General features: G+C 42.0%; 1 protein-coding gene across 3 annotated transcripts; it reads left to right on the plus strand.

Moving 5' to 3' along the window:
- Window positions 1–9345: 9345 nt before the first annotated feature.
- LOC121463866 (T-cell-specific guanine nucleotide triphosphate-binding protein 2-like) lies at window positions 9346–17545 on the plus strand. 3 transcript variants are annotated; one of them, XM_041676398.1, is made up of 3 exons: window positions 9346–9610; window positions 11866–12007; window positions 14298–17545. In XM_041676398.1, exon 3 carries the CDS (start codon window positions 14315–14317, stop codon window positions 15560–15562), a length of 1248 nt encoding a protein of 415 aa, XP_041532332.1. In that variant the 5' UTR covers window positions 9346–9610; window positions 11866–12007; window positions 14298–14314; the 3' UTR covers window positions 15563–17545. The 3 variants fall into 3 exon arrangements, with proteins under 3 accessions (XP_041532332.1, XP_041532333.1, XP_041532334.1); XM_041676399.1 differs by lacking the exon at window positions 11866–12007; XM_041676400.1 differs by lacking the exons at window positions 9346–9610; window positions 11866–12007 and adding an exon at window positions 12430–12579.
- The last annotated feature ends 1953 nt before the right edge of the window (window positions 17546–19498 follow it).

Genomic DNA, 19498 nt, shown 5'->3' on the forward strand with positions numbered 1-19498 from the left:
CTCTGTGAACCCTACTCATCACCCTAGTTTGGTCCTATGCTAGTTACTTTCCTGTGTGGCTGGAGTTGTTGAGCTCCCATTAGCTCATGTGGACTGTTTCAGTGGATGTTTCCATCATGGTCTTGACTTCTTTGCTCATATTCTCACTCCTCCCACTCTTCAACTGAACTTTGGGAGCTCAGCTCGGTGCTCTGCCTCTGTTTCCATCACATGGATGAAGGTTCTATGGTGATATTTAAGATATTCATTAATCTGACTTAAGGGCAAGGCCAATTGGGCACCTTCTTCACTATTGCTTGGGGTCTTAGCTAGGTTCATCCATGTGGATTCCTGGGAATTTCTCTAGTGCCAGGCTTCTTGCTGGCCACATAATGGCTTCTTCAGTCAAAATATCTTTTTCCTTTCTCTCATCTCTGTTCTCCCTCCATCTTGTCTATTCTACTCTCTCAAGTTCTCATCCCCTCCCTTTTTCCTCTTTCACCCTTCCTTCTCCTCCCATTCCCTGCTTTCTCCCAATTTTCTCAGTTATCTTGTCTATTTCCTCTTTCCAGGTGGACCTATTTTTATTTTACTTGAAAATTACCTTGTTGCTTAGCTTCTCTAGGATCATGCAGTTTAGGCTCTTTATCCTTTGCATTACAGCTAGTATCCACTTATGGGTGAGTACATACCATGTTCATTTTTCTGGATCTGGGTTACCTCACTCAGGATGTTTTGTCTCTAGTTTCATCTATTTGCATGCCAATTTCAAGATGTCATTTTTTATCACTCAGTAGTGCTCCATTGTGTAGATGTACCATATTTTCTTCATTCATTCTTTGGTTGATGGGTATCTAGTTTATTTTCAGATTCTGGCTGTTACAAATAATGCTGCTATGAACATAGTTGAACAAATGTCCTTGTAGCATGGTTGAGCATCTTTTGGGTAAAGGTCCAAGAGTGGTATTGGTGGGGCCTCGGTAGTTTGATTCACAGTTTTCTGAAAAACTGCCATACTGGTTCCAGAGCAATTGTACAAGTTTGTATTCTCACCAGTAATGGAGGAGTGTTCCCCTTATGCCCCATCTTCTCCAGCATAAGCTATCATTGGTGTTTTTGATCTTAGCTGATCTGACAGGTGTATGATGGTATCTCAGAGTTGTTTTGATTTGCTTTTCCCTGATGGCCAATGATGTTATTCATTTCCTTAAGTGCTTTTCAGACATTTGAGATTCTTCTGTTGAGAATTCTCTGTTTTGTTCTGTACCATATTTATAAAATTGGATTATTTGGAATTTTGATGTCTAGTTTCTTAAGTTCTTTATATGTTTTGGAGATCAGTCCTCTGTCTGATGTAGCGTTGGTGATGATCTTTGCCAATTCACTAGACTGCCCTTTTGTCTTATTGACTGTGTCCTTTTCTTTACAGAAGCTTCTCAGTTTGAGGAGGTGCCATTTATTTATTGTTGCTCTCAGTGTCTGTGTTACTGGGGCTATATTTAGGAAGAGGTCTCCTGTGCCCATACATTGAAAGCTACTTCCCATTTTTTCTATCAGGTTTAGCATGGTTGAATTTATATAGAAGTCTTTAATACATTTGAACTAGTGCTTTGTGCATGGTGATACATATGAATCTTTATGCATTTTTCTACATGTTGATACTAAGTGATGCCAGCACCATTTGTTGAAGATACTTTTTTCCTCATTGTATAATTGTAGTTTCTTTGTCAAAAATCAAGTGTTCATAGCTTATGTGGAATAACACCCTGGTCTTTGATTCGATTCCATTGGTCAACCTGTCTATGTTTATGCCAGTACCATTACTGTAGCTCTGTAATTGAGCTTGATGTCAGGGAAGTTCCTTTGAATGCCTCTGAAAGTTACTTTATTATACAGGACTGTTTTTACTAGCCTGGGATTTTTGGTTTTTTTCTTATGAAGTTGATGATTGTTCTTTCAAGATCTGTGAAGAATTGTGTTGGTATTTTGATGAGGATCACTTAGAATCTTTAGATTGCTTTTGTTGGGTTACCATTTTTGTTATGTTGATCCTATCTCTCCAAGATCATGGGAGTTATTCCCATTTTCTGGAATCTTATCATCTGAAAATATCGAAAGTTTGACTTCTTCTTTTCCAATTTGAATCCCCTTGATCTGCTTTTGTTGTCTTATTCCTCTAGGCGGAACTTCAAGAACTTTGTTGAATAGATATGGGGAAAGTGGACAGCATTGTCTTGTTCCTGATTTTAATGGAATCACTTTGTGTTTCTCTACATTTAGCTTGATGATGCCTGGCAGCTTTCTGTGTACTGATTTCATTATGTTTAGATATATTCCTTGTATTCCTGATCTCTCCAAGACTTTTATGATGAAGAGGTGTTGGATTTTGATGAATGCTTTTTCATCATCTAATGAGATTATCATATGGCTTTATCTTTCAGTTTTTTTGGTTATTTTTCTTTTTAATTTTTATTCATATGCATTGGTGTTTTGCCTCCATGTATATCTATATGAGGGTGTCAGGTACCCTGTGACTGAAATTACAGACAGTTGTAAGCTTGTCATGTGGATAGTGGGAGCTGAACTTGGGTCCTCTGGAATAGCAGTCAGTGCTCTTAACTGCTGAGCCATTTCTCCAGCCCCAGGTTTTTTTATATGGTAGATTACATTGATAGATTTTCTTATGGTGAACCATCCCTGCATCTCTGGGATGAAGCCAGCTTGATCATGGTGGATAATTTTTCTGATGTGTTCTTGCATTTGGTTTGTCAGAATTTTATTTATTATTTTTGCATCAATGTTCATGAGTTAGAATGGTCCATAATTAACTTTCTTGGTTGAGTCTTTGTGTAGTTTTTGAATCAGAGTAACTTTAGCCTCACAAAAAGACCTTTGCAAAGTTCCTTTTGTTTCTTTTTATTATTATTATTTTTATTTTTTATTGAGAAAAAAAGTTTCCGCCTCCTCCCAGCCGCCCATTTCCCTCCCCCTCCCCCTCCCCCATCCCTCTCCCCATCCCCTCCCTCCTCTCCCCCTCCCTCTCTCGTCCAAAGAGCAGTCAGTGTTCCCTGCCCTGTGGAAAGTCCAAGGTCCTACCCCCTCCATCCAGGTCTAGGAAGGTGAACATCCAAACTGGCTAGGCTCCCACAAAGCCAGAACATGAAGTAGGATCAAAACCCAGTGCCATTGTCCTTGGCTTCTCATCAGCCCTCATTGTTCGCCATGTTCAGAGAGTCTGGTTTTATCCCATGCTTTTTCTATTATGTGGTATTAGCTCTTCTATGAACTGTTAGAATTCTAACTGAAACTATTGGTTCTGGGCTTTTTTTTTGTTTGGGAGGCTTTTGAGGACTGCTTTTATTTCCTTACAGGTTATAGGTGTATACAAATTGTTCACCTGAACTTGATTTAATTTTGGTATGTTGTATCTATCAAGAAAAGTGCCCATTTCTTTTACATTTTTCAATGTTCTGGAATACAGGCTTTTTGTGTAGTATGACCTAATGATTCTCTGAATTTCCTCAGTGTTTGTTGTTATGTCCCCCTTTCCATTTCTGATCTTGTTAATTTGAATGTTCTCTCTCTGCCTTTTGATTACTTTGGATAAGGGTTTGTCTATCTTGTTGATTTTCTCAAAGAGTCAGCTCTTTGTTTCGTTGATTCTTTGTATTGTTTTTTTTTTGTTTCTATTTTATTGATTTCAACCCTCAATTTGATTATTTGCTGGCATCTACTCCTCCTGGGTGAATCTGCTTCTTTTTGTTCTAGAGCTCCCAGGTGTACTGTTAAGGCAGTAGTGTGGGATTTCATCACTTTCTATATGTAGGTACTCAGTGTTATGAACTTTCCTCTTAGCACTGCTTTCATAGTGTCCTGTAGTTTTGAGTATGTTGTGCCTTCATTTGGGTACCTTGGGCCTTCATTTTCATTGAATTCTAGGAAATATTTAATTTCTTTATTTCTTTCTTAACCCAGGGGTGGTTCAACTGAGCATTGTTCAATTTCCATGAGTTTGTAGCCTTTTTGCAATTGGTGTTCTTGTTAAATTCTAACTGTAAATCGTGGCAATCAGCAAAATACATGGGGCTATTCTAAATTTTTTGTATCTGTGGAGGTTTTCTTTGTTACCAAGAATGTGATTAATTTTAGAGAAGGTTTCATGAGGTGCTGAGAAGAACGTATATTCTTTTGTGTTTGGGTGAAATGTTCTGTAGATGTCTGTTAAGTCCATTTGAGTCCTAATATCCATTAGTTCTCTTTTCTCTTAAGTTTCTGTCTGGTTGATCTGTCCATTGGGGAATGTGAAATGTTGATGTCTCCTACTATTAGTGTGTAGGGTTTTTTTGTTCAATTGAAGCTTTAGTAACGCTTCTTTTGCAGATGTGGGTGCTCCTGTACTTGGGACATAGATGTTCAGGACTGAGACTTCATCTTGATGGATTGTTCCTGTGATGGATTGTTCTTCTGACTGATTTTAGTTTGAAGTCTTATTTGCTAGATATTAGCATGTTAGATAATACACTTGCTTGTTTCTTAGGTTCATTTGATTGGAAAACCTTTTCCCAATCATTTGCTCTGAGATAATGTTTGTCTTTGAGTTTGAGGTTTGTTTCTTATACACAGCAGAAGGATGGATCCTACTTTCATATCCATTCTCTTAGTCTGGGTCTTTTTATAGGTAAATTGAGTCCATTGATATTAAGAGATATTAATGACTAGTGATTGTTAATTCCTGTTATTTTTCAGAGGTAGTGTTTGTGTGTTTCCCTTCTTTGGGGTTTGCTGGTGGGGGATTATCTGTTGCCTGCACTTTTGTGGGTGCAGCTAGCTTTCTTGGGTTGGCATTTTCCTTCTAGTAACTTCATGGGGCTGGATTTGTGGATAGGTGTTGTTTAAATCTGGTTCTTCCATGGAATAACTTGTTTTCTCCATTAATGGTGATTGAAAGCTGGGTATAGTAGTCTGGGTTTGTACCCTTGGTCTCTTAGTGTCTACTGCACATCTATACAGAATCTTCTGGATTTCATAGAAAAGTCAGATGTAATTCTGATGGGTTTGTCTTTATATGTTAATTGACCCTTTTTATTTGAATCTCTTAATATTTTTTCTTCATTCAGTATGCTTTACATTTTGATTATTATATGATGAGAGCACTTTTTTTTGGTCCAATCTATTTGGTGTTAAGAAAGCTTCTTTCATAACATAAACCTTCAATGGTATATCCTTCTTTAGGTTGTGAAAGTTTTCTTCTATGATTTTGTTGAATATATTTTCTATGCCTTTGAGCAGGGGTTCTTCTTCTTCTATCTTATTATTCTTAGGATTGGTTCTTTCATGGTGTCCCAGATTTTCTGTTTTGTGTTAATAATTTTTTGGATTTAATGGTTTTTTTTTGACCAATAAAACTATTTTCTCTGTAGGATGTTCTGGTATAGGAGGTCCTTCTGTTTGTGTGTTGCTTTCATTGGTTAATGAATAAAGAAACTGCCTTGGCCTAGCTCAAAGAACAGAACTTAGGTAGGTGGAGAAGACAGAACTGAATTCTGTGAGGAAGAAAGAAGAGTCAAGGGATGCCATGGATCCACTGCTGGAGGTAGATGTGCTGAAAATTTTTTGGTAGGCCATGACCTCGTGGTGGTATTCAGATTAATAGAAAAGGGTTAAATTAAGATGTAAGAATTAGCCAATAAGAAACTAAAACTAATGGACCAAGCAGTGATTAAATAATACATTTTCTATGTGGTTATTTCAGGGCTAAGCTAGCTGGGCAGCCACGATGAACAAGTGGACCCCTCCTTGTTACAATCTTCTAAACCTCAGATTCTAGCTTCTATCTCTTGAATTCTTTTGCTTCTATTTGCTTCCATAGTTTCCATTCATTTACCCAGATTTTCCATATCCAGAATTGCCTTAGTTTGTGTTTTCTCTAATGCCTCTGTTTCAGTCTTCAGTTCTTGAACTGTTTGCTTTACTTGTTTGATTCTTTCTTCTTGGGTTTCAGGGGTTTCATTGAGAGATTTAATTTCTTCCAATTTCTTGTTTGTCATTTTCTCCATTTCTTTAAGAGAATTTTCGTTTCCTTTTTCAAGGTCTCCATCATCCTCATAAAGTTATATTTAAATAGTTTTCTTCTGCTTCTTCTGGGTTAGGATGATCAATTCTTCCTGTTGTATAACTACTGGGTTATGGTGCTACCACGTTGAATTTAGATTGTTGAATGAATTCTTGCCTTGGTGCCTACCCATCTCATCTTCCAACTGGTAATGGGAGTGTCTTTGCCTCTTGTTCTAATTCTTTTTTTTTTTTTTTTTTGGTTTTTCGAGACAGGGTTTCTCTGTGGTTTTGGAGCCTGTCCTGGAACTAGCTCTTGTAAACCAGGCTGGTCTCGAACTCACAAAGATCCGCCTGCCTCTGCCTCCCGAGTGCTGGGATTAAAGGCGTGCGCCACCATCTTGTTCTAATTCTTGCACTGGCTGTCTGTGTCTTTGGGAACTGTTCTTGGTCTGCTCTGTACTGTCACTTTCTGTATCTCAGGGAGACACTGAGGTCTCTCTTGGCCTGCTGTCTTGACCTGCTCTCTTGTTTTGCTCTCTTGGTCCACTCTGTGCAGTCACACTTTTGTTTCAGAGTTCTTTTCTTGGTCCTGTCTCTTGGTCTTCTCTGTGTAGTTTCAGCTTGTGTTTCAGCATCCCCCTGAGGTTACAGGGCAAGGGGGAATAGGATGTTTTGGAGCAGAGTGGGACTTGTAGCTTGCAGAGTTTGATGAATGGGATGTGGTTGTCGGAGCAGCCTACCTGCAGAACACTCACCTGCTGACTGACTAGAGAAACTGAGGCATGTGGAGGAGGGGCCAGGGATTTTGCCCCAGAATGGAGGGCCTAAAGAGTAGAGTGCCCATCCAGGTGGGTGGGTAGTCACTCACCTCTTGGTCCTCTCTGTAGTAGCAGGCTGTGTTTCATAGTTCTACTGATAGGATAGGACGACTTTTTTTTAAAAAAAAAAAAAGTTTTCTTAGGCTTTATGTGTTTGTACATTGCTGAACATTGGGCATCATTATGTAGTCAGAGTCTGTGCTTTGTTTTCCAGTCACCCAGACATGAATAATCACATTAAAGATATAAAAAATAAAAGGCTGGGAATGTAGCTAAGCAGAAGGGCTCTTACCTCGTATGTGGGAAGCCCAAGTTTCAATCCCAGCACAAAGAAGGAGGAGGACACAAAGAGAAAGAATGGGAGGACAAAAGCCAGGAGGAGGAAGAGCAGGGAGAGAGAGCAGAAACAGGAAGAAGAATTGTTTTATCTGTGATTACTAATGATACAAGGTGAGTGCTAGAACGAGAGAGGTCTGTGAGCATCTTAAACAACAGACACGTTTGCTCTCAGGTGTGTTCTCTGAGTGTGAAAATGGAAAAGACGTCCTCTTGCAGAGCAGGGCGGACATCGTCAGACCTCAGCAAACAGGTGCCGACCTTGAAACAGTACATAGAGTTTTGCTAACTATAGAAACCTCACAGAGTTGTGACAATAGCTGCCTGGCAGTGGAACACTAGACTCAGAACAGGCAGCCGTTTTACAGTGAGAACTTCATGGATTCCGGGAGAGTCACCCATAACTATTCTGCTCGGTCCAAAGTTTTCCACAACTCCACAGCTCCACCAGCACCAAACAACAGCTCCAGACCCACGACTTCCTTCTGTGTAAAGATGATGACATGACTTGTTGCTTAGCCAAGCCAGCTCTGCCCTCTGCCCACAGAGCTGACACCCAGGTCACTGTCAAGACAAAGGCTTTTCTCACTCACCAGCCCCAAAGAGTTTCTGCTGTAAATAACCAGGGCCAAAGTTTCCACAAAAGCAGAGAGCACTGAGTCTGCTGTTCACTGCAGCCCAGAGCACAGTTGCCAAAAGCTGCACAGAGTGCCCTTCTTGAAGAAAGTATCAAAGAGAGGAGAAGCCAGAGAGAGCAGAGACTGGGGAGAGCAGAGGCTGAAGAGAGCCTCTGGGGAGCCTGGAGAGATGAGCCCCAGTGTAGAGAGAGAAGGAAAACTCTGCAGCTGTCTCTGTCAATAGGTTCTAACCATCTGAAAGGAACATGGCTCCTGGTCCACGCTCCCCACATCACCTTTTGCTGGGAAAATCCTCCTGCATTCCCTGTGGGAATATCACTTGATTGTTGGTGCTTCCATGGCAAGGCCAGAACACCTAGTCTCTGATTGCAGTCAGAAGTTTGCTGTCTGCTCAGCTGACTCCAGGCTGTGAGGAGACTGTGATCTCCCCCATCACCTGCATCAGACACACTTCTACATTCAAACAAATGTTACAAGGCCAGAGTTCTGAACAAAAATTCTTCATTGCACCGTTTTCTTGTTTTAAGACTTTAGTAGGTGAGGCTATGGCAAGCAAGCAAGTAGACAACAAACACAATGGGCAAGACCTCAGTGGGCAAGGCCATTGTGAGGGTCTGTAGCTATCTAACCGCCAGGACTCACCAGCATCAAATTGTGATGGTGAACATTGTGTTTAGAGGATAAATTTTCTGTGTTAATCATGTAAAAACAAAGTGTTTTCAGCTTGTTAAAGCCATGAGGAAGTTGCTTCTACCTTGAATGCATCCTTTCAGCTGGCCCCAGAGGGAACACTTCTTGGAACAGTTGGGTTATTCTCTTAGGAAAAGAAAAAAGAATAGGCTATTTGACATCTCAATTCCTCAGCTATTCCTACAAGGTAATGGGTCACAGATTAAACAGGCTAACTGCTCAGCTTTTGTATGAGATGCATGCTTGTGTGGATGGTTGAAGCATCTGCAGGATGTCTGTTACAGGATCAAGCTTAGCCCACACCCGGACACGTTATGGTTTAATTTAGCTTCCCAAAATTGTAACTCCGTGGGTTTTTTCCTTTGTAATCCTTTTGCTAACAATAGCCAGAGCCTTACCTAGAGAACTCTCTCTGGTTTCTTCCTGGCAGATTTCTTTTTACTTAAAAGTCTCTAATTTGCAATAACCAAAATTTAAGTCTGACTGGTAAATCTGTTACTGACTCAGGACCCACAACAGAAGCATTGTTTACCTCGGGATAGGTACCCACACATGAGTCAGCAGTCCCCAGTGGGGAAGCCAGAGGGTCAGACGCGGATCTCTACTACAGACCCGGAACTGTGCTATCGTTGCCACGCCACAGACTTAGTTAGACAACCTCAATCATTATGACCCATCTGCCACCTTCTCTAAAGGATCTCCCAGTTGTTTCATGCAAACCAGTCATTTCTAGGAATAGAAACTGAAACCGATTTGGACTGCAGCCTCTCCCTGTTGTGTGGTTTATATAAGCAGAGCTCATATCTGCCCAGAAAATGTAGATAGCAAGGGCTATTTGTGGACCAACAGCGATAAAGGAACAGTGAAAGTCAAGATCAGTCTGTCCACTCCAAGTGGTCTTTCTCTCTTCAGGCAGTTCTTCCTAGGACTCAGAACTCTAAACTTCACCTCATTTCTTCCTGAACATCCTGAGTCTGAATTCCAGTTCTAGAGCATTCCAAGGCAACTGCCCTTGCTGCAGTGCACAGACTTCTCCTAAGAGGAGAACGTTCCCAGAGGCGCCACTGCCCTCAGATCAAGGTCACCACTGCTGAGGTGAGTGAAGGGTTCTAAGTTCAGCTTGGCCAATAGCCCTACGTGTGTGATAATGTGAAAGGGGGAGCACTGACTCCAGGGCAGGAGAACTTGGGGATTTCACTCAGGGAGCAGGCACAGTAGCATCCTTCTGTGTCATCTTCTGTGCCAAAAGCATCCCAAAGCAGAGAAGCAGCAGCCCTTCCTTCCACCTGCTTGTGTGGACCTAGATGATCTTCTGAAGAAGTTGAGCTTGGAGGAAGACAGCAGGCTGGGATACCCAGATGCTCTTGGAGTCTTTACTGTTCATCATGGAGATAAAATCCCAGATGAGAAACAACCATCCACAGTGTCTGGAAGAGCAGTTGACCCCCTGGCTTTCAGGAATCTGCTGTCAGTCAGTTGTTACTCTGATGGCTCCATCTTTACACTTTCTGTTGTTTCTCTCTTGCAGTTTGCAGACCACTTGGGTTTAACTGTGATATGACTTCAGGAGTTTCTTTTCCTGCTCTGTATATCTGGAGCTCTACAAACCTTTGTATCTGTCTGGATGTGCATTCCTCTCCCTAAATTTGGAGACATTCTTGCTAGGGTTCATCGAGAATATTTTTTATGCCATTGGAATGGAGTTCTTCTCCTTCTCTGTGGATGTGTTTCATGGTGTTGCAAAGGTCACACATAGGCTGCCCATACAGTTGTTTTTTATTTTTATTTTTATGGTCATTCCTGACCAAGTCTTCCCATTCCTCTACATTGTCCTCACTGCTGACATTCCCTCCTCCATTATCATCTGATCGTGAGTCTTTGCTCTGAGCATTTGCTTTAATGCATTTTCATCTCCAGCTTCATTTAAGTCAAGATTTTGCTCAGTATTTCTCATTATTGAATTTCATTTTCATGCCCTGTGTTGACTTGTCTGTAATTCAAATGATTGCTTGAATCTTCTTTCTTTGATTACATTTACATCATCCTTGTGAATTCTTCATCTGAAACTTTATCTAAGTCATTCTCATGAAGACCATTACTCTGGAGTGTTTTGTTTTTGTTTTGTTTTGTTTTGTTTTTTTTTGAGAAGACGAGCTGTCTTAGGTTTTCAGATAACCAAGTTTTTGTGTTCATGTATTCTTTGATCACTGGTTAGATTTTCTTTTGTATATATTTACCTCCTTACTTCTTTTATAATGGGAAGCAGTTGGTGGGCTTTGAAGGCTCTGATACATGGGGTGGTCAATAGGGGTCAGGTGAACTTGGATGTCTAGGGCTCAAAGGAAGGAATTCTGACCTCCCTGGGTGAGTAGGTGGGTAGACAGCTGGTAACTCTGACAGGTCAGGCACTGGGTGGCCAAGAGGCCAGGCAGGCACTGGAGCTGGGGGACCTGAAGTCTCTGAGGCATAGGGAATCACCTCATGGGATAGGTAGTGGATATGCAGGAAGGTTGACAGCCACCAGCACTAGTATGTAAGTGTTAATCTCATGAAGCAGGCAGCTGGTCAGGCAGGCTCTGATCAATGTTTGAAGACAATGTCCTACAATGTAACCCTGGCTGGCTTAGGGACATCACTGCAGTGTCCTTAGATAGATGCAGTGAATTACATTCTTTGGAGGATGGTCCCCTCAATGCCCTTGCATCTGACAGTAGTCTTTCTTCCTTTTTTAATTTTAATTTTGTTTAATTTAAATGTTTACTATGAAGCAAGGGTCCTTTAGTTTATCAAAATATAAGAGAATCCTTCTCCCTCTCCTCCCTGCAGTCCCTTCCATACCTCCTATTTCCTTTCAGATGTATGCTCTCTAACTCTTCATTACTATGACATATCTCTTAACAAATAAATACATAAACTCCACTTGTTGCTGTTAGTACAGCTTGTATAGATAGATATACAGAGAGATGATAGATAGATAGATAGATAGATAGATAGATAGATAGATAGATAGATAAAAGACAGACAGATAGACAGACAGAAATTAGGGTTGAACATTTGGGATTGAATTATCAACTAGGGAGTTCATTTTTGGGTGAGACTACTTCTGTCCTTCTGCAACTTTTTATACTTGTGACTCTTCATCTAAGTGTGACAACCCACACAATTTCCCACACCCACTTTGGCACATCAACTGTTGGTATCAGTGTTCAGGTCTTGTGTAAAAGGCCATAATGTTGAGGTTTCATGTGTATCTTGGTCATATCCAGAAGACTCAGTCTTGCATTGGACTGTGTGGTCTTCCTATCCTTGTGTCTTCTGCACCCTCCTCCTCAGTGTTTTCTCTCTCTTAGGTTAAGGCTTATGCCATCAAGTGAGGCTGGGCACCGCAAAGTCAGCTGTTCTCTGCTTTGTGACCAGTTGTGCTTTCTGAAGTGATCTCTCACTGCTGTGAAAAGAAGCATCTTTGGTGGTTAGAGAGAGCTCCGTGTACCTGTGAGTAAAGAAAAGTGTTTGGAAAACAGAAATATTCTGGGATAGGAAAGTGGCCATAGTGGGTTCTCCTCTGAGATCTGTGACCTCACTAACAGCAGGTGGTTGGTTAGATTCTCAGTTACCATGCACGATTTCCTTCTTGTTCAGCCAGCCTGATGCACATTTAGACAGGTGTGGATCACCACCAATACATAAATGCCACCCCTGCACCTTTAGTTACCTCAGTGTGATGATCATCACTGTGGCTCACGGAAGTCCTATCTGGGCAGGAATATGGAACATTCTCCTCCCTTGGAAACTCTCATAGCCCCTTCTGATGTTAGGGAAGCTGGGTCTTGAGGAGGAGACTTTGGTTCAGATCCAGCTTGATTTCTATGTGTCCTTTATCTGAAGTGTGCTGTGTCTTCAGGACAGCGCCCTTCAACTTCTGGTGCTCAAGCAAGGGCAACAGCAGGAGTCTGTGCTGTTTGAGGAGTATCCTGGACTCTCCTGACCCACAACTCAAGAGAAGTTTCTCATGTCTGACAATGAAGTTTCTGTTACTTTATGACTCAGATGGGAGGAATTATCAGGCATGTTGCATAACTTCATTTAAAAGATATAAATATGCATATGTTTACGTATATAACTTTAGGTAAATATGAAATAATAAGATTCTCAATGTAGACGTTTTCTGTAAATGTTACTCTTTCCCCAAGTTAATCCCGGTGTTTTCTGGAGTCTCTGAGTAAGTGTGATTTAGAGAAATGTTAGGACCTTACAAATCTGTCAGCATTATGAAAGATGCTTGTCAGAATTCTCCCAGGATGTCCCTCTCAGTTCCTGGTGTGGAAGCTGAGATTCTTAGTTGTTTTGATTTCTGACCTAAACACCCGGGAGAACTGAAGACAGTGACGCATAGCACTGAGCATCTGAACACCAGGAGGCAGGGTATCTCTCTGAGTAGTGTGACTTTCATGGAGACCGTGTCCCTCCTCTTCTATGAGAAGAAAGGGAAATAACGGTTATTTGAACATCTCTTTTCAATTCAGTCTCATCTGTTCCTTGTCTTGTGTCAAGTCTTCATTATAAAATAACCATGTGTTGGGTTTACCCCCGGAAACCACATAAAGATGGAAAGAGAGAACTCACCTGCATAGTCCCACCTTACTGAGGCCCAACTCAGAAATTTACCTATTCCTTCTGCCTCTGTCTTTCCCTTTCAGATGCTGGTCAGAGCCTGAGTATGCTTCTAGCCTCCATGACTAACAGTGTGGGCTTCCATATTCCTTTTCCTATGCTACTCCCTCACCTTGTGGCCGCCTGCTGCCCAGTGCTCAGTGGGTGACCTCTGTGCTGCAGCATAGCTCTTGTTCCCTCTCCTTGGTGTTCTCCTCCCTTCCAGACAGCATGAGATTTACATCTTCTTGTCCTAAGGTGTTCCTTTTCAACTCAATCTTCTGTTTGAGTTCATTCTTGTATTGTTTTATTAGCAAGACTAGGAAGGCTGAAGAGGGAACCCTCACTTCCCAGGTGTCCCATGGTGGCTCCACTAGGACTCATCTCTTAAATTTTAATGCTTGACAGAAACAAACGCACAGAACAAGCCCATTCCTAGACCCCTCGACTGCATCACTCTGACCTCCACATGCATGCATTTTAAAAGCAATTCCGAGACAGGGGCAGCTAGTTTGACTTACTTTTCACTTTCAAATCTCAACTGTGAGATGCTGTGATCTCTAAGGTCCTGGGGAGATGACAGAACAGGGAAGAGAGTAGAAGTGGTAGAAGGGAAGAAGAAGACCGAGGGTCTTCAAAGGTGGCCACTAAAGCAACAAGAATGTGGGAAAATAAATAATAACCATGCAAAGAACCTGGGGCCTTGAGGACCTACAGTCAAATTACGAAAGGGTTCACATAAGGTTGAGGACCCTGTCAGGAGAAACGTTCCTTCCGGCATGTCCTTCTAGGGTTGACACCATGTATGGGTGTCATTTTAATGAAAAGAACGGAATGGAAAGGAGACACCAAACTGATAATAAAGGTTGCAATGGGTAACATCACAGAGTAAGTGGAGTCTGAATTAGACCAAGAAGTGCAAGGAAATTCCTAGGAGGAAGTGAAGTGTGAGGAAGATGCCTCTTTATAACCAGGTCAGGAGTGAAAGCAGCGACCAAGAGGAGAGAAGAAAGGCAATTCTGGCTCTGATGTGGGACAAGGTATAGGGTCCTGCTTTACTGAACCAGCCTACAACAAGATGTTGCCCTGCTTTATTAATGATTACGATTTCTCTCCTCTCTGCTTCATTCAGCTTCTACATACAGAGCCATGGCTTGGGCCTCCAGCATTAATGCATTCTTTAATAATTTTAAGAGGGAAAGCCAAATCCTCTCTGAGGAAACCATCACCTTGATTAAAACCCACATCAAGAGCAATAACCTCCAGGAAGCACTTTCTGTAATCAACAATGCACTGAAAGACATCGAGAATGCCCCCCTGAACATTGCTGTGACAGGGGAGACAGGGACAGGGAAGTCCACGTTCATCAATGCCATAAGAGGGGTCGGACAGGAAGATGAAGGTGCAGCCCCCACCGGGGTGACAGAGACAACCATGGCGAGAACTCCATACCCACATCCAAAGCTTCCCCAGGTGACACTATGGGACCTGCCTGGCATTGGGTCCTCTTCTTTCACACCAGAAAACTACCTAAAAGAAATGAGGTTTCATGAGTATGACTTCTTCATTATCATCTCAGCTTCACGCTTCAAAGAAAATGATGCCCAGCTAGCCAAAGCCATCTCAAGGATGAAAATGAATTTCTACTTTGTCCGAACAAAGATAGATAATGAATTATATAATGAAAAGAAAAGTAAACCCAAGACATTCAATAAGGAGAATGTCCTAAAGAAAATCCGGAAAGACTGTTCACAGCAACTCAAGGAGGTTCTCTCAGGTGAGCCTCAAATCTTCTTAGTCTCTAACTTTGAAACGTCTGAGTATGACTTCCCAATTCTGGAACAAAAACTCCTAAAGGACCTCCCAGACAAAAAACGCTATGTCTTCATGCTATCTTTGAACAGTGTTACCAAGGAGGCCATTAACCTCAAGAGAGATTTCCTAAAGCAGAAGGTCTTTCTAGAGGCCCTGAAGAGTGGAGCATGGGCCACCATTCCATTTGTTGGCATGATCAGGGATGAGTTAGAGGATCTGGATGAAACATTCAATCAATTCAGGTCTTACTTTGGACTGGATGATGCCTCATTGCAAAAGATTGCTAAAGATTTTAATATATCTGTGAATGAACTGAAGGAACACCTTTCGTTTCCCCGTTTGTTTGCAGAAGATGATGATGTGTCCTTACTAAAAAAACTACAGAATTATATTGAACGTGTTTCCTTGGGTATTATTGGTGGACTAGGTGGTGCTGTTTATTACTACAAGAAGTCTTACTATCTGCAGAATGTCTTTATTGATGCTGCAGCAAATGATGCCATAGCTCTTCTTAACAAGAAAGATCTTTTTAAAGAGAAGATGGGACCAAATATATCTAAGCCCCCCGATTTCTGGGAATGATGGAAAAATGAGGCACAAGGTCCATTCAGTGTTTACTTTTGGCCTTGTTTTGGACACTGACACATGACCTTTCCAGAATAACAAACCTTGCCTGTAGAATGCTAGAATGTTCATCCTTTTCCTCTTAGGGAACCAGAAGATCACTGTTGCAAGTACTCAATTATGCTGGAGTAGTAGAAAAAGAAGAGTCAGCAACATTGTACAAATGTGTGAGGAAACCTTGTTTCCAAAGTATGTAAAGCACACATGAAAATATTGATTGGATTTGTTATTTTATGGTCTAATGACTCCTGGATCCTTTGCCCCTGAGAAAGTCTCCATACGGTTTTGCATTCTCAGAGCCAAATCTGCTTTGTTACTTGTTTGAGGGCATCTGATCCCCAACAATATGTAGATAAACACACCTCCTTAAGAGGTGTGAGCCCCACACAAGATGAGCAAAACAGGTGGGGACTGGGACCATTAATGAAACTCCATCCAGGAGCAGCCTGGTTAAGAAAAAAAAATAGATGAATTAACATGATCCTCATGGCCCATGAAATAATGACTTCTATTTCATATCATCATTGGCCAAGATGAGCATACTAGAAATTCATACTATGTGATTGAAAACTAAAACATTGATTATAGATTGTCTCTCCAAAAATCAAAATAAAAGCAAACAAACAAAAACCTGTTTGAGTGCTTTTCTCTGAAACCCCAAGACACCGTTGATCCTTGCTCTCATTTGATTGGAGCCAGGATGTGAAGCTTTTGACAACTGCTTTGTCCTACCACTCTGCTGACCATTCATGGTATAGATGTTCTGATAGTCTGACAGAATTTAGAGTCAAATGTGAGATGAGCCGCTGAGAATCCCTGTGAGATATTATCTTGATTACTTGATTTTATCTCATTATATCACTGACATCAAGAGACCATGTTAATGGCAAGCAGGTCCCTCCTCCCAAGACAGAGGATTCTGAACTGCATAAAGTGGGTAAGGGTAGTTGAACTTGAATGCTTTCTACCCATCTCTGCTTCCTGACTGTGTTTGAAATAGGACCAACTCTCTCAGTCCTCTACTGCTGTGACCTCCCCAATAGAGGGCAGTACAACCTTATGACCAAAGAGAAGCCCTGGCTGCCTTACTTACATTGCTTTGCAGGAAATTTTGTCACAGCCACAGAGAAGAAACTAGGGTAGACACCTGACTGGTCTCTTGGTTAAAGCCCCTGTGAAATTTCCATACTGATAGCTTTCCCACCAGAAGAGGAGAGATGCAGGCAAGGCATCCCAGGGGCAAAAAATAAAGCAAATGTTAGGTCAGTGTTGGAATCCTACAGAAAACCAGAGGCATTGGTCAGGCCTGTGTCCTCTGTCAGCTCTGTCCATGTCCACACCACAATGACATTAGTGACTTCTGTGTGTGGTGACCCACACACGCGATAAAACAACATACGGGAGGAAGGCCTGCTTTGTCCCAGAGTCAGAGAAATGCAGGTCACTTTCCAGAGGTGGCAGGTGGCAGAAGCGGTGGGGTCCATCCAAGCAGAAGGTCATCTGGGAGACAACAGAGAAGAAGCAGACAAGGCTAGAGGACACGAGGCAAGGAATTCACAGTCCTGGGCTCCAGACCTACTAACAGCACTGCCCTAGGCCCCACAGCATGAAATACAGGAGTCTGTGGAACTCATTTCAGATTTCAAACATAATACTCTTGTATCCATAGCTTATTCTCTTTCTGAAAACCCAGACATGCGTGGAGAAATTGATGCTGTAACTTGTATCCAAACAGCCTGGAGCAAGAAGCCTCTCTTCTTTTGGTGTTGTTGGATCTTCTTCAAAGACTTGGCTGATGTAATTCACCATGTGGAATTTGTTCAATGTGTCTCCTCACTCAAACTTTAGTGTCACATAAATACAGCTTCAGCTCACTCTACCAATGGTTAGTGCATCTGGATGGTACAATCTGGCCTGGTTCCCACGCAAAATTTATCTGTCCAATAAACATGAATATCTTTACTTCTTTATACTCTAGTCTTTACATACATATGTGTGTATATAATGATATGTATATCTGAAGACATATATATATATATGTGTGTGTATGTGTGTATATATAGATATATAGAGAGATGGTAAGTTGTATTTCCATGAGGTACAGTGTGAAAACTTAGCATAGGTGTTCAACACAATATGACCAAATATAGGTGGTTATGCTTTCCATATCCATAACCATTTTAAGTATTTTAATTCACAGATGATATGTTCAAATGAAAGAGGACAATGCATCATTTTGATACATGCATGTCATGTATACTTCCTTAGTTTCTCCTGCTGGAGCTAAGATAAAACCCTGACAAAAGCAACAGTGGATAACGTGTTTATTCCAGTCCATGGCAGGGAAGTCATGGCTGGCACTAGAAGCATCTGGACCTGTCACATCCACAGAGACTGTAGAGAGCAATTGATACATTTATGCTAATACCCAGCTCATTCCTTCACTTGACACAGTCCAAGGTCTCCTTTCATCCACAATTAACATAATCAAGGCAACCCCAGCAGGGGTGCCCAGAGCATCCCAGGAGACTCAAGATTTTGTTAAGTTATCAATGCTAATCATCAAGGGCACTAACCACATCAAGGTTCTCTGGTACCCTAGTGTTGGTGTGTGTCATTGAAGTGTTTGAGCACCACCATTTGGCTTCTTCATAAAATGTATGAAAAATTATTTTAAACTAGCCACTTTGATGTGCTTTTGCAAACTGGACTATTCCTTCCATCTACCTCTTTAGGTTCCTGTGATCCAAACTCCTCTACCCTCTTTCCAGCCTCTACTGAACACTTTCCCATATTCAATTCACCCACTGGCACACACGAGAGAATGAGCATTGATAGCTTGTTGCGTTTGAAATTTTCCTTCATGACACTATCTGCTGAATGGTCTGCTTCTGTTGTCCACTTACGTCCCTCTGTGTCCTGCTGCAGAGGCGCCCATCCCTATGCTGTGGTCTGAAGATGAATGTGAGAATATGCACAGATGTACCTTCCACCTCCCTGAAATACGCAGCCCTGCCTTGCTGTATAAAACAACAGTGCCCAACACTAGCTCAGTCTTTGATGTATTTGAGTGTGTTCCAATACTTCTGATCGCAGAGGAAAGCTGCTGCTGCCGTTTTGCAGAAGGAAGTTGTCAAAGGTTGACATGGCCAGTGAAAGGATACTCACTAGCCTGCACGAGCATGGTATACATGGCTCTGGCAGGGCATGCCCTTCTCTCCCATTCCCTCGACCTTGCTAAAAAACCTTAGGTTACATTCCCAAAGCGAGACACCAAGGTCTATTCCGGCACTTGGCATTTCCTCCTCCTTAGGCTGACTACCAAGGTCCAGGCATCAAAGTATTGGAGTATGGCAAATAAAAGCTGCCCTAATCAACATGACCAATCAAAGTTAAACACCCTTAAATATGTCATGCCAGTGTGCTCACTGATAACAATCCACTGTTGCCTACTCAGACTGCGGCATTTCAGTCCCCAGAGTCGGGTTTATTTATTCCCCTGACAGGTTAGAATGGCAGGGTGAGCAGAGACCGGGAGAGGAGCTGATGCTACCGTCTGGAGACTCTGTCTCTTATTGCCGAGACACAGCCATCCCTTCTCCCTACCATACACATCCTGTCACAGTCTTACTGGTGTCCTGCCTATGCCCTGACCATAAACTCCTCCTTGGTTTCACTGTGGGAGTCACAGCACAATTCTAGGAGTTGGAGAACTGGGGCAGAGCAGCTGACTTCAGCACCCGGAAGCCCTGACTCCTTTTTTCGTGCCAGTGTATTGTGAGCTGAGGAGGGGAGAGAGGACAGCAACCACCTTTGTCCCTGGATAACAGGACACTGGGCAAATATATTCCTTTAGAGCCTTGATTTCACAGTGAGACTGGCAAGGAAAAAGAG

This window comes from Microtus oregoni, unplaced genomic scaffold, assembly GCF_018167655.1.
Source record: "Microtus oregoni isolate MIOR12 unplaced genomic scaffold, Mior012 000027F_ref0000203, whole genome shotgun sequence".
Classification (NCBI taxonomy): domain Eukaryota; kingdom Metazoa; phylum Chordata; class Mammalia; order Rodentia; family Cricetidae; genus Microtus; species Microtus oregoni.